This window comes from Brachycentrus maculatus, unplaced genomic scaffold (assembly GCF_059751285.1).
Source record: "Brachycentrus maculatus isolate JH-2025_06_01 unplaced genomic scaffold, ASM5975128v1 h1tg000042l, whole genome shotgun sequence".
Classification (NCBI taxonomy): domain Eukaryota; kingdom Metazoa; phylum Arthropoda; class Insecta; order Trichoptera; family Brachycentridae; genus Brachycentrus; species Brachycentrus maculatus.
The window spans coordinates 1,668,992-1,683,062 of record NW_028280796.1 but is presented as its reverse complement, the minus strand read 5'-3'; the positions used below and the strand labels follow the sequence as shown (position 1 = coordinate 1,683,062).

At 30.4% G+C, this 14,071-nt stretch overlaps 1 protein-coding gene across 1 annotated transcript in view; it reads right to left on the bottom strand.

The window, feature by feature from the left end:
- LOC148312389 (uncharacterized) overlaps positions 1-4,547 on the bottom strand; it is a 41,252-nt gene extending 36,705 nt beyond the window's left edge. Inside the window, exons 1-3 of the mRNA XM_088277399.1 lie at positions 4,259-4,547; positions 1,880-3,030; positions 418-544 (exon numbers count right to left, since the gene is read on the bottom strand). Coding sequence (XP_088133525.1) covers positions 418-544; positions 1,880-3,030; positions 4,259-4,284 — 1,304 coding nt within the window. The 5' untranslated portion in view covers positions 4,285-4,547. The remainder of the gene's footprint in view (positions 1-417; positions 545-1,879; positions 3,031-4,258) is intronic.
- Positions 4,548-14,071: the final 9,524 nt, after the last annotated feature.

The following is a 14,071-nucleotide window of genomic DNA, read 5'->3' as shown; positions in this document are numbered from 1 at the left end:
CGGAAGCTAAACACGCTGACCATTACACCATGGAGGCGAACATATTTGTGCGAAAACAGTCATAATAAATATTTTTTTGTTGATTGTATATTATGCTCCATTTTCGTGAAATTTCTCTGTGATTCGAAAATAATATTGAAGAAATGATTAACAAAACAAATGCGTTTTAGGTTTTTTTTCTCTAGATCATCTTACTCATTACATCTTGTAATCGCTGGTGGAAGATTGACATCGGTCCCATTTGAAGGAAAGTATTAAGTAGATATTTTGTCGTATTAATGAGTATAGAGGAAGAAGCTATTGCTTCAAAACCGGTCGACGTCATAATTAAATAACACCGATTTTATAACAAAGTGAAAGTAGAAAATCACAAAGTAAATGCTTCAAACGTTAGTTATAATAATAAAAAGATCTTACTTGTCCTTGAGGTGTTTGGAGGCCTGCAGTGCTGCATATCCATACATGGAGAGGTTCCTCGCCTCCTCCGACTGCCAGTTGAATGTGGCCACGTAACGGGCAGGGTTGTCTGGCTCCAGCCATAATCCTGGCAAAATACCATACAAATGGATTATATTCTTTAATTTCTTGAATGTTTTTCGCAGATACTTTGTGGCACATTTTTCCCTTACCAAAAACTAAATCCAACTGAGGATTTAGTTTTTGGTAAGGGAATGTGATTAATTATGAGTATTTTAATGTTTTAGAATTTAAAAAACCCCGATGATTACAAGGTACTTGTCGAAACCGGTAGATTAAAGTTACTTATAATACAAAAGTGATTAAAACAAAGTTGTTTAATTTTATAAAGTTTATAATATTTAAATGTAGAGAAAAGTTCAATTCCGACCCAACGTCATGTTGGGTCGAAATTGAACTTTTCAATAATTTTCAATTCCAAAATGCAATACCAAATAATTCCAACAGACCTTTAAATATTTGGAAACCAAGTGCTTCAATAACCTTCCTACAGATAAAAAAATGAAGACATTAAAATGCTAAAAAACAAATTTAATAAATTGTGTACATGTTAATCTAAGAAAGAAAGAAAAAAAAAACACTAAAATTGCTATAATAAAAATAAATTATAAACCAACAAACATAAACAATAAATAATAAGTGTAAGTCCCTCTCCAAGCACAAGAGTTAAGTCTCTTTATTGGAGGGAACTGCGCTATTAATTTTAAGATTGTAAAAGAAGAAATGTCTACAAATTAATTTGAATTATTAAAAAAAACTTTTGTAACCATATTAATAAATAAATAATAATAAAAAACACATCATCGTTCACTGTGTGTAATATCACTTAAAAACATTTAAATTATTACACAAAGTAAACGATGGATGATAAAGAGAGTGTTATATTACCATACCACAAAGTTAACAATGCTTTTAACGTACAAAATATGTAAGTAATCCTTCATTGAGCCGAATCAGACTGAGTCCTGTAGCTAGAAGTATCGTATGAAATAAAATCCTAAGTTCAATGTCTGGCATGGTCATATATGGTGCTTAGTATTGTCCAACCCACACTTAATGTGGATAACGGAAATATTTGCTTAACAGGGTTTCAAAAAAATATATATATGATCTTCCTCCACATTTTCGTTCATTTTATAACCACTTCTCACTCAATAAAAGCGACTTTATTCCAACAAACTCATTTTAAAGTTAAAACGTAAGGTAAATATTTAAATTCGTTTTTCAATGCTGTGTTTGAAAAATGCAGAAAACGATGTAATAATTTATATTAATCTAATATAGTACGTACATATTAAATTATTGCACAATTTATATTCGTACTTTTTATCGTTAGTAATATTTAGTATACCGGTTAAAAAAATACACAAAAATTACCGTTTGCTGAGATTTGTTAACTTACCTAAATTGTACAGCATCGGTTCTTGAACACCGTAGAGTTGATTCATCTTATTCAAACCATAGTCAATTGCTTCAAGAACGTTCTTATCTTCAGTTATGGAAGAATTATCAGTAGTTGAATCTTGTTTGGATCCATTAGACTTAAAATTATCAATTTTTCCAAATTCCTTAGACATTAATGAATCACCATTATTTTTATTTACAATATTTGGAGATGGTGTGATATTTCTAAATGTCTCGTCTAGTGATTTTATTAATTGTTCATTTGTTTTATTTTTAGGCGTTTTCTTATCTAAACTAGCGTTAGTTGTTTGATCATCATCTGCTGAAACAATCGTAGACGCCTGAGTTATCAAATGTCCAATCAAATGCTTATTATCCTTAACTATTCTAAATAAATTAGTTATGTTTTTAGTATCGTTTTTATTATTTTTCGGTCTCTCGGTGTGTTCATTGTTTCGTACATCACTGGAGAGAGTTGTCCAATATTGAAATATTGTGACATTGCTAATATCCGTATCAGGTCTCGATGTTTTTTCACCTCGTTTTGTTGTAATATAATTTTTGTCAGTTGTGTCATCGTGGGATTTATAACTAGAGGAAAAAACGCCATTTTCATTTCTCTCAAATGAGGAAACATGTCGCGTACCATTGAGCATTGCGTGATGTGGATTTTCTTTCGCTTTAATTGGCGCGTCATCATCTGTCGGAACGGAGCGAGATGGATAAAATGTATCGGTTTCTGAAGCGGTACCTTCGGTTTTATCTTCTGCAACTGTAAATCGTCGAACGATTTCGTTCGGTATTTTTTGTGTTGTGTAATCTTCCGTTAATATTACGCTAGGTGTGGTTACGAAACTTGGTGTCAAATCTTTTCCGGTAGAAAAATCATCGCCAATTCTCTCTGTGGTTGACTGAGTATAAAGATTGCCACCAGCGTGTTGCAACTTCTGCTTTTGACTTAATTTACTTTGGTCGTCTGTGGTACTTTCTGTTTTAGTGTCGCTCTGGTGCGACGAAGGATTGGAGATGTCGGGGTCGGAGTAAGGAGAGAGTGTTGGTGCGTCAGGATGCTGGATAGACGTGCCGATTGCTGGAGGGAAAGTGAGAAGAAAGGCAGCAAACAGCGTAGCGATCCTGAAGAGTGGTGAACTGGAAGAAAGAAAAAAAAACGAATATTACTACATTTCAATAATAACATGAAGATTTAGGAAGAGAAATACGATTGAAACTGATTTTCAATAAAATAAAATAATTATTTACACATTTTATTCAATACGCTAGATTATTCACCATCGGATGACATATCAATATATTATAAAATGTGGCACCATTTTTAATGAAACCTTTATTATATTTTTTGTTGTTCGTATTTTCAAATTTACTATGGTAGTATGATTTATAAAAGGGGGATATACTTAAGATATATTAATATTTAAAAAGGAGACCTTAAAATCTAATGTCAGCTACCAAACTATAAACCTTAGAGATCCACAACGCTTAAGTCAAATAAATATGTCGAATTTGAATTTTAGCGGAAAACCGGCTAAAAACATTACTTTTTTGACAAGAATACTTGTTTTTCGTTGATTTTTTTATTTTCTTTTTTGTATAGGTGTAACACTTCGATCTTATACTTTTTTATTTCCTTCTTGCATTTTTGTTTATTTTTTAAATCAGTCACAATATTTTATAATCGAATCGATGTATGAGTATGTATCTCTATACGTGTGTGCATATGTACATAAATATTTGTGTGTGATATGTTTTTTTTCATTTCTTTCTCTCCCACACAGACACACATGTACCCGCCCATATAAAGTCAGAAAAAAACTGCATAACATGTTTTTAAAATGTTGTGTTTTATTTGATAAACACATTTTTTACATTAAGAAATACCAAAAAGAATAGAAACCTAAAAGTAAATATAAAGTGCAGTCTTTTTTACCCCTTTACATTTTTTTATTCAGTACATCGAAATGTTTGTTTATCATGATCGACATGTTTATTAACAACGATACGAAGTGTTTTTATGAAAATATTAATTCAATTTTTATCCTTCAAATTTTAAGAAATATCTTGTCAAAAAACTGTTAATCAAGACAAAAAAAAACACATTAAGAATTTTAAAGATTAATCAAACCAAAAATAAATAAAAACCAACAATCAGAAAATATTTGACACATCTTGTCATTTATTTACATTTAAAAATTAATTTTGTGTGTAGAAATTATGCAGATTTTGACTTTCTCCATAGAGTATATTGACATATCACTTACTTTTTAACGATATATGTATGAGGAAAATATTATCCACGAAAGAAATACGTAACATTTGAGAAAAACAAGACTTATGTGGACATTTTTAATAATTTACTCACCATTTTAAAATACAAAACAGATCCATAATGCCACACAACTATTTCACAAATCTTTTAGTTTTTTTTTAAAAACAAAATACCAATTACGTCATCTGCTTACTTCAACAAAAATTACGTTATACATTACGTAATCTGTTAACTAAATAATCAAGCTTAAACTATTTGAATAATTGATTTATAAACAAACTAACTGTTTGACATTTTTTCGCAAGAAGAGAAATTGTGTATTTGCATTTTCTCTTTACAAGAATGTTAAATAATTAAACGAAACGGAAGATAAAACGTTCAATTTGCAAATTTCCTCGCCGAGAGAAATGTCAAAATAGTACGTGATTTCCCGCCAAGCCAAACGTCAAAATTCGGCGTCCGTGACGTTCACTTGTTTGTCCGCGTTCTTATTCTGAACTTGAACTTGAAATAGAGATGCGACTTATCTAAACAGCAGTTTGACTCGAATTGATCCTGAGTAGGTACTTCTCCAGATGAGGAAGCGCCGGACGCTCCGATATGGAAATACAGTTATCCGACCTCTAGTGTTGAGCCATCTTGTGTCTCATCCTGTTCTGGCTGCGATTTGCACTGCCCAGAGGAAGAGGAAGAACCATCTCGCATGTCGTTAAACTCGATCCGAAAAAAGTGTGACAAAAGAAAGAAAAAAAGCAGACAAGAAACCATTAAGACACGGAGATCGAATTACAATAGCGTTATTCACGCAAAAATCAAGGATCACTTAAGAAAAACTTTAAAACCATACGTAGAACAGACAATATTTACACCGAGTAGGATTTTGTAATTAAAACCAAAAAGTACTAGATTCACAAACCTTTATCAAATGAATGAGATACGGATAAGAATTTGTATAATTATTGCAGTCTCTTAAAGTGGAGTTTGGAGTTCGTTTTGTTATTCAGATAATTGTTACAACGAACACGCTTCAGGCAAAATAGGAAAAAGGCGGAATAATAATTGATGATGGATCCAATTTTCGCCATGGAAGTAGGAACTATAATTATGTTATTGACGTTTCTATGTACTCGTACGTAGTACCGAACATGGCAACGGTGTGTGAAGAATGAAACAACTGTGAATAATTTATTTTTTAAATATTGAAAATCATTACAAAATTATTAAAGGAACAGATTTATGATACTACAGTATTTAATAAGAGAGATACGATTAAAACAGATTTACAATAATAATAAATAAAATTATTACTTTTACATTATATTAAATATACTAGATTACTTACCATACAAATGATACATCAATATATTATTTATGGTACTTATATAATAGATGTCTCAAAAGAGACAAAGCGTCTACCTTTTTTTAATGGGAAAAAAGATTCCACCTCTATCAAAATTACAACTAACATACGAAAGGAATCCAACAGCATTGCATATGTACATCTTTCGAAAAATAACTCAATTCGGATGTTTAAAAATGCAGAATGGTGAACGTTACACAACTGTATATAGTGATCACTTAAACCAGCCAAACGCCAGGTCTTAAGCCCTTAGAATACTCAGAATTATATCTTATTTTGTATATTGTAAACGATAGACGCATCTTCTCAGTTTAGACACCTTAAATATATTATATATTTAAAAAAATCTATAATAATAAAACTTAATTACAAAATATTGGGTATTAATAACATTACAGGAAAAAATAAGCGTACCTGGGAAATTTCTTGCACATCAAAAATATAAAAACGATTTCATGATTCAATGTTTTCGAAAAATATATAAATAAAATATATGCAGATTTGTATATTTTACGAACAAAAAAATTCATCTCTGTTATTGGCATCTACTCACGAGTTTCCGCTCTACACCGTAACTTGTCGTAAAATGCAAGGTAATTATACTCGTATAAATAGTAACTGTCATCTTGTTTGTATGCAGTTACTCGTTATCCAGCCTTTAAGGGGAAAAATACCTTTATGTAAGGGTTTAATGCTCATAAAATATACACGTTTGATTGGAACATTAAAAAAAAATCCCCATAACATTTATTAATATCGGTATTCAAGAGTTCAAATAATAATTTAATATTTATTGTAAAAGGTAGATTAAAACAATAGTTATTGATTTTTTAAAAAGAAGTAACGATATTAACTGTGTAACAATGCTGAACGATTGTTTTTTTTTTAAACACTAACAGGTTTCAGAGTAAACCATGCGTTGATGTTTTTTTCGAACGAAAAACATTATATTGTTTCTATTAAATATCTATAAAATCTATAGCAAAGACAAAAATAGAAACTTTATAATGTTTTCTAAAACATTATATTGTTTCTATTTTTTTACTAGCTGTACCCAGGCCACACGTTTGTATGCCTCAGTCAGGCCAAAAGAAAACATAGATAAGAGAAAACATATATTACTAATATGTTTAATTTTACAATGCTTATAGGTATACAATATTTTAGAAGCTATCTGTCATGAGCAATTTTCAGTATTGCGTGTGTTGCTGAAATGATAAACAGATGGCACTGCCCTCGCGCCATCTGTTGATCATAAAAACATGCGCGTATTTGAGTGCAACGTTGTGTCATTATTTCAAAACAATCCGTGAACAATTGTAACAAACGAAGGTATATAAGTATATATTTTTTTGATGTTTGGATTAAATGATTTTACTTGTAGATTTTTTTATAAATTTCATCAGGCACTGGATTTCCACCTTAATGACGATATAAAAACGGATATTAACAAATAAAAAAACAGTTCATCAACATTTTTATGATCAAAGATATTTCGTGCCTTTTATTATTTTTATATAATATCGTGATGATCCTTCGGTTTAATCCAGCATTTGTGACCATAGATTTTGACATACTTTGTATAAAAATTTGGACATAATATCAATCGTTATAAGTGTTGTATAAACACAAGGTGTAAGTCAATGAGTAATAGAAATTACATGTCAATAACAAGAAAATCCGATACTCTGCTAGTTTATGGATATGTACGTAATAATATGTATAAAGATACAGGTTTGAATAGAAAATCTCAAGGGTTATTGACTGCTTACGGTGTCTGTCTGATTAGTGTAGAAAGTTAGTTAACTTGTCAATGTGTAGGTAAGTGTACATACTACAAGTCAATCATCCTAAAAGCTGTATCATTGCTTCTTGTGTAGGTATCAGTCAAGTTTAATTACACACGCATGTTTTATATATTTTTATAATTTATTTTTATTTTATTATACACATAATTACAAATTAAAATTCACAGTACTTAATTTATAAAATTATATGACATGCAATCTAATAAGATTGGCTGAATGATGCGTTCTGTTTCAGATCTACCCACACCCATTATCCATTTATGAATAGCTCTTTTGTATTTTGTTTCGTTATTTAGGTAAATAATCATTATTAAGGTGTGTAATATCAAATAGAAAAAAAATCCTATTTGTCCGCCTCCATGGTGTAGTGGTTAGCGTGCTTGGCTACCATGCTGGAGGTCCCGGGTTCGATTCCCAAGAGGTTCAAAATAAATATTAGTGATTTTTCAGTCTAATATTTATTTAATATGACCCTGGACTGGTACCTGAAGCGGAAGGCTGATCACCTTTCCTTCGTGTATTTAACGATCAAGATAACATTTCTTCTATACGATGCAGTGCCCTATGCACCATTGGGGTGCGGATAAGGGTAAGAAGTAATAGCAAATAGAAAAAGATATTCCTAGATATTGTTCTCGTCATTTAATTTTTTTTACAATCGTTTGTTTGACATATACTATTGTTGTCACCTGAAATTTATGAAATTGTTTTCTATTTTGTGATTTTTTTTAAAAATGTCAGCTTTTCGTAAATAAAACATATTTTAAGCATGCGCAATAATTTTTGCGGGATGGATTTCTCGGGTCTAAAGGTGTTTTTCTATTTCTTCAAATTATTTTACATTCAAAGCGGAAAGACCAGTAGTGATGTCGATTCTGCAGATCTCGGGATTCACGAGTGTTCATCTCAAGTCAATCAACAACGCAGTTTTTTAATTCTTTGGGAATAAACGTCTCGGAAGTTCAATGTGTTAAAATACAGTCTACTTCTTAATAGAAATTCCGAGATACCATAATTGGTATCTCGGAATAGTATCGGGTACTGATAAGGGTCGAAGAAGATTTTATAAGCACACGAACGTTTGATTCACGTTTTAATACTTATAACTTATGACCTTTGCCTAGTAATGTAAAGCACTTTCTAACGTGACCATACATGTGTGGTAGATTATTTGCAGGCACTCTTACATTGAAGATACTTATTGGAACTATTGTTTTGAGTAATGCATGGATGAAACAATTGCGTTGTTGTGACAGAGACAACAATGAAAGCAAATGATATGTGTAATCAATAAACCGATCACGTTCATCATAGAGTAATGAAATATTATACTATCGTGAAATCGTTGGTTTGTTCTATTAAAATTAAATAAAAAAATACCAAAGAAAACGCTAGGTTATTATTATTATTTTTAATTAAAAGAGAATTTATTTTCATTTTATTATTTACAAAAATACTTCAATTTCATACTATTTTTGTGAGCCGCTTAGGTCATTATTAGAAATATGTAGTTTTCGAATTGTTGTAGAGTGGGTTCTAACCGAACAACTCTAACTCATGAGTCCGCAACACTAACCATAATAAAAAAATACAATTTAAAAAAAAAAAGATAAAATAATGTGTAAATAAACGGTTCAATAAGTATGTAAATATTAACTTATATGTAAATTAATCTGTAAAGTGAAATGGGTGGATAGTAAATAGTGCTGATAATTAATGCAATATAAATTGGATATTTTAACAAGATAATGGCGAATAATCACTAAAAACTGTAATGAGCAATGAATATTAACTAATGGAGAGGTATTTAGTAATAATTCAAATATTTCTCGAAAGTTTTTAGAGAGGGCGCATCTTTCACGAGGAGTGGTTATTTATTTAAATATCCAACAGATTATGCAGAAAATAAATTAGTTGAAAACGAAAGTATGATGACGAATATATATGAGAATAGCAAATCAAAGTTGACAGAAACAAAAAAGAAATAAATCTATTCATTATGCTAAGGGTTCGCTGGAGGGTGATTGAAAACCCTATTTTATTTTTCAATAGTTTGTTTATAAAATATAGAAAGAAGATTGAAGCCATACATGTAGCAACAAGAACACATAGCTTTTTTGTATGTTCCTTATTACAAATGTTTTTTTAGACGTAAGTTTCGGACTGATATTTTTTGGTAGAACTGCATTACTAATATTTATTTTATTAGACCAGTGACTGGGTTGCGTCATTAACGACATCATCAGACCGGTGGGAGGTTAAATAGAATTGCTTCATGGCAGTTGTTGAAGTTTTGTATACCCACGAGCATTGTGATATTAAACATTCAAAATGTGTGCAGAGCCGTGTAGAACCAACCTTCAACTAAAAAATATGGTATTCTTCTCACATAACTCCCAGTTGAAAATAGAAAATTGTCGACGTAATGCAAAAAATACTTCATCATCAATATCTATGAAATTATTTGAAAATCATTCTTAAACTTCAGAATATCAAGTCCGTAGATAATCATGGCTTGTCAAGTCTAAAACGGGACATTTATAAAAATAATTTATAAAAATGTCGCGTCTACGTTCGACACATTCAGTTTATAATCTAATTTACGTTTTTCCCCGTACTTGTTTGAATTCGCACGTTTGGTTGTTGACATCTGCTTTGCATTATTTTGTCGACTTTTTTCATGTCGTAATGCTTCCTTTTCTGGTATAATTTGAAATCATCACACGTAAATGCAATAAACTGAATAAAACATTGTGACACAAGCGTTATTACGCATAAGGTCACACAGTAATGTCACTTTTCACTAATCTAACATTTATTATGCAATGGTCTCTGTGACTCTAATAAATCTTTAAAAAAAACTTATGGAATAGAGATCCGTATGTGTTAAATTGTAAATTAAAACATTTGTTTTTTATCAATTGAGTAAAATGAAAATTGTAAAATAAAACTAGTTTTTTTTATTATTTACCATTTGATCATGTCGTAGCACAAAGTGAATGCCGAAACAACAAAAAAAAACCTTTTGTGTTTGTAATTTTATAATTTAAATTTTAAACATTTACTCGGATTGTTTGCCTGAATTGTATCGTAAAACGATATTTCCATAGTACGGTGTGCATGTAAAATAAACAAATTATATGAAAATGTACTGAATATTTTTACTTTTCTTCAAACTACATACTCTACAAGTATAAGTAATATATGTAATGTATGTATGTATGTTTGTCTGCCTCTGTAGTGTAGTGGAAAGAGCATTTATATTAAATTCCCGGGTTAAATTCCCAGAGAGGGGGGGGGGGGGTAACATAAAAGTGAATTATTTATTTTAATGTAAGTGGTATATTCAAGTGTTTAATATTAATAAATTTTATTTTAATACATCCTGGACTGGTCCCTGAAGCCCAGGAGAATGTAAGTAACTATCAAGATAACACTGCGTCAATACGATGCAGTACCCTATGCACTAATATGTACGGATAAGAGAGAGATATATGTTTGTATGCAATTATATGTCTGGTAAATATTTCAAGTACCTACATATAGGGATTTTTTGTGAATATAATACCAATTTGATAAATATAATCATCGATTAAAATCCTAGCCATTATTTAATGAAATGAAACTAAATAATTGTTTTATTTTTAAAAATAATAAATATTCTCGAAGGAAAAATATTACAACGCAAATAATAAAAATACAAACCACGATGACATCTACATACATTTTCCTAAACTTCAACGAGGCTAAATAGTGATTGGTCGTGGTTCGGGTCTTGGCTAACTTGACAGATGGGCTTTGCGGAAGCGGATATGTATCTCGACTTTAATACTTTTGGAAAACTCCGACAGATGCACCATAAATTCAACCACTAAGATTTAAATTGATAATTTCCGAGATTTTTTTACTAATAAGTATTTACTTACATTTTGTTAGTGTGTCCTCCGCGCCTCCCTAGCGGCTCTTTCCTGAAGTTTTAATTCATTTATCGCCGCCACAGTACCGAAGAGAACTTTTGCAGTGACTTGTTGCTGAAAAACAAACGGTTCAATTAAAATATTTTTAGCTTAATCTCGATACTAACAATTTGTTTGTTTAATGGTTTGTAATTTTAAGAGGTTAACACCTAATTCGGTATTATGATAATTTTAAAAATAAGGAGGGCTAGATAAGAAGTACTGTGATTCAGATGTCAATCCATGGTAACGTATTAAATAAATCGTAGTCGTACAGGAGAAAGTGACCAACTACCAAAACGTAAAATGTACAGGAGGGCCATTTAAGTCACTTTTGCTTAGCAAGAAAATAAACATCAATGTAGTTTGTCATTTTTAACAAGTCAATATATTATACTTCCAAGTTTAAAATCTGTTGGGATTTTTTCAGGGCAATATTAAGCTAGTAAGATATCAAATAGTCAATGATCACGTTTTCGTAAAAAATGCACTTGGTCATTTTCTCCTGTATGACTTCGAAATATTGAAAAAAAACATTGATTTATTTTAATCTTACTTGAAATTTAACCTGGAAAAAATTAACCCTTATTCACTGTAGCTAAAAGCGCTAACCATCATATAGGAGGATGAATGCAATTACCAGAGTATGAAATGATATTTTTCAGGAGACATATTATTGGTTCCTCAACTGAGATGAGGCATTTATTGTTTTTTTTTACGAAGGAAGATTGAAGTCTGAGCATTTCAGAGCTTACAACCTGACATTTGTCTGGTTTAAGTGATCACTTTATATATTTGTGCAATGTTTACCAGTCTGCTCATTAAATAAATCTTTGTTTCAAAATAATATCTTATAAAATACATCACCATATAACTGACGAGATTGACTGACATCGATAATTATTAATTTTAAAGAAATTTTAATTTATGACATCTTATCATAGATGAAGAACAATATGAAAGTCTAAATGTTTACAGGGCTTACGTCATGTCTTAGGATGGTTAAGTAATCACTTTACACAAGTGTAACATTCACCATTCTATCCATGATTGACAACCACAGTAATCAAATTTTGGAAGTCATACTTATATGTTTCATCTCATTACGTTCCGTGGTTGAGTTCACAACAGCCATCTTTGATTGGATAAAGAAAAATTTCATTCTGCAGATACCCTACTATTTGTATAGTAGATCCAAACCCGGTTTATTTTCTAAACTGGGAAAAACTAAAAACTGTACTTTAGAAAAAAATATAAACTTACTTGATATCCTTTATTGCTTCCTCCAGATCCTTTGCTATAAGGCTTCGCTGTGCATCCTCCTCCGGAGTACATGTTATTGTTAGCATCCCTCTGTGAGGAGGAGAAGGGCGACTCGCAGTTCTGCGACATTGTGAGGGGTAGTTTTAGTTATATTAAATCCTCGGAACCACCCTAATAAAAATGCACTAGAAGTCTTTTCGTCAGAGCACTATTTGTAACAGTTTTCAAAATGACACTTTGTATTATATTTTTACAAAACGAAGTATGTTAATGTTTATATGCCTTTAAAAGACTGAATATTTAAAAAGTCACTGCTGTTGACATAATTAAAAATATAATAATATTTATTCAATATTGATGAACACAAAATAATTGTAAAAATATCTAAACAGGTTTTGAAATCAATCGTATTAATTTTCCGATAAAACAATATTATTACATATATTTTTTAATTTTGATTTAATTTCTCAAGTGTTTTATATGAGGAAATTAGTTTCGCTGGTAAAACCGTTTTGGTCTTAATTGATAGATTCGATGCTGAAATAATAAATATATACTTAATGAAATTAATTAATATCATAAAATAAATACTTAATGATAGCTTATTACTCTCAGTACAACAATGATTTTATTGATTGAAACTGTTTCCGTATATATATTTTAACTTCTTGGTTATATACTACAATATAAATCTAATGATGGGAAACAATTGTATCAACGATAAAACAATTAGAGTGTAAACAAAATAATTAAAATCTCCATAAAAAAATATAATTTTAATTAAGGTCTAAATAAAATTAATTTACTAAAGTTTAAATAATATAATTTATATAAATAAAAATGTAAATGTTCGTTCGTTCAAAATCTTAAATCGATTATTACCGATTATTAATGCACACACACACACATACACACACACACACACATACACACACACACACACACACACACACACACACACACACACATACACACACACACACACACACACACACACACACATACAGAAAAATGAATGTACAATATTTACAACCGTGTGTTTATATTTATATTGTCTTGAAAAAATGCATTTAATTTTTTTACACGAGGTGATAGAAAACTTCCACATTCAAAAAATATCTTTCAGTGAAAATTTATTGTAATATATTATTTATCAACATAGTTTCTATATTTTCATTGATTTATTCGGCAGTCACTGTGTGGTAAAATCTCTTTAATTTTTAATTTAAGTTTTGCTAAGTAAATACCACTATTTATTAAAATCTATTGTGACGTGAAGTGTTGCGATGCATTCTGCATCATACGGTATTTGAAAATGATGCAGAATGCATCCAAACGCGCGCCACATTAGATTTTAAGAAATAGTGGTATTTGCTATGTAAAACTTATATTTAAAATAAAGTTTCTAACTTAATTAAAAAACGAGTAAAACCAATAAACTTTCTTAGTTTTCTTTAGTTTCCAATTCGGTTTAAGTTTCCCGCGACACTCGATGCACATGGTGCCCGATCAGATCTCA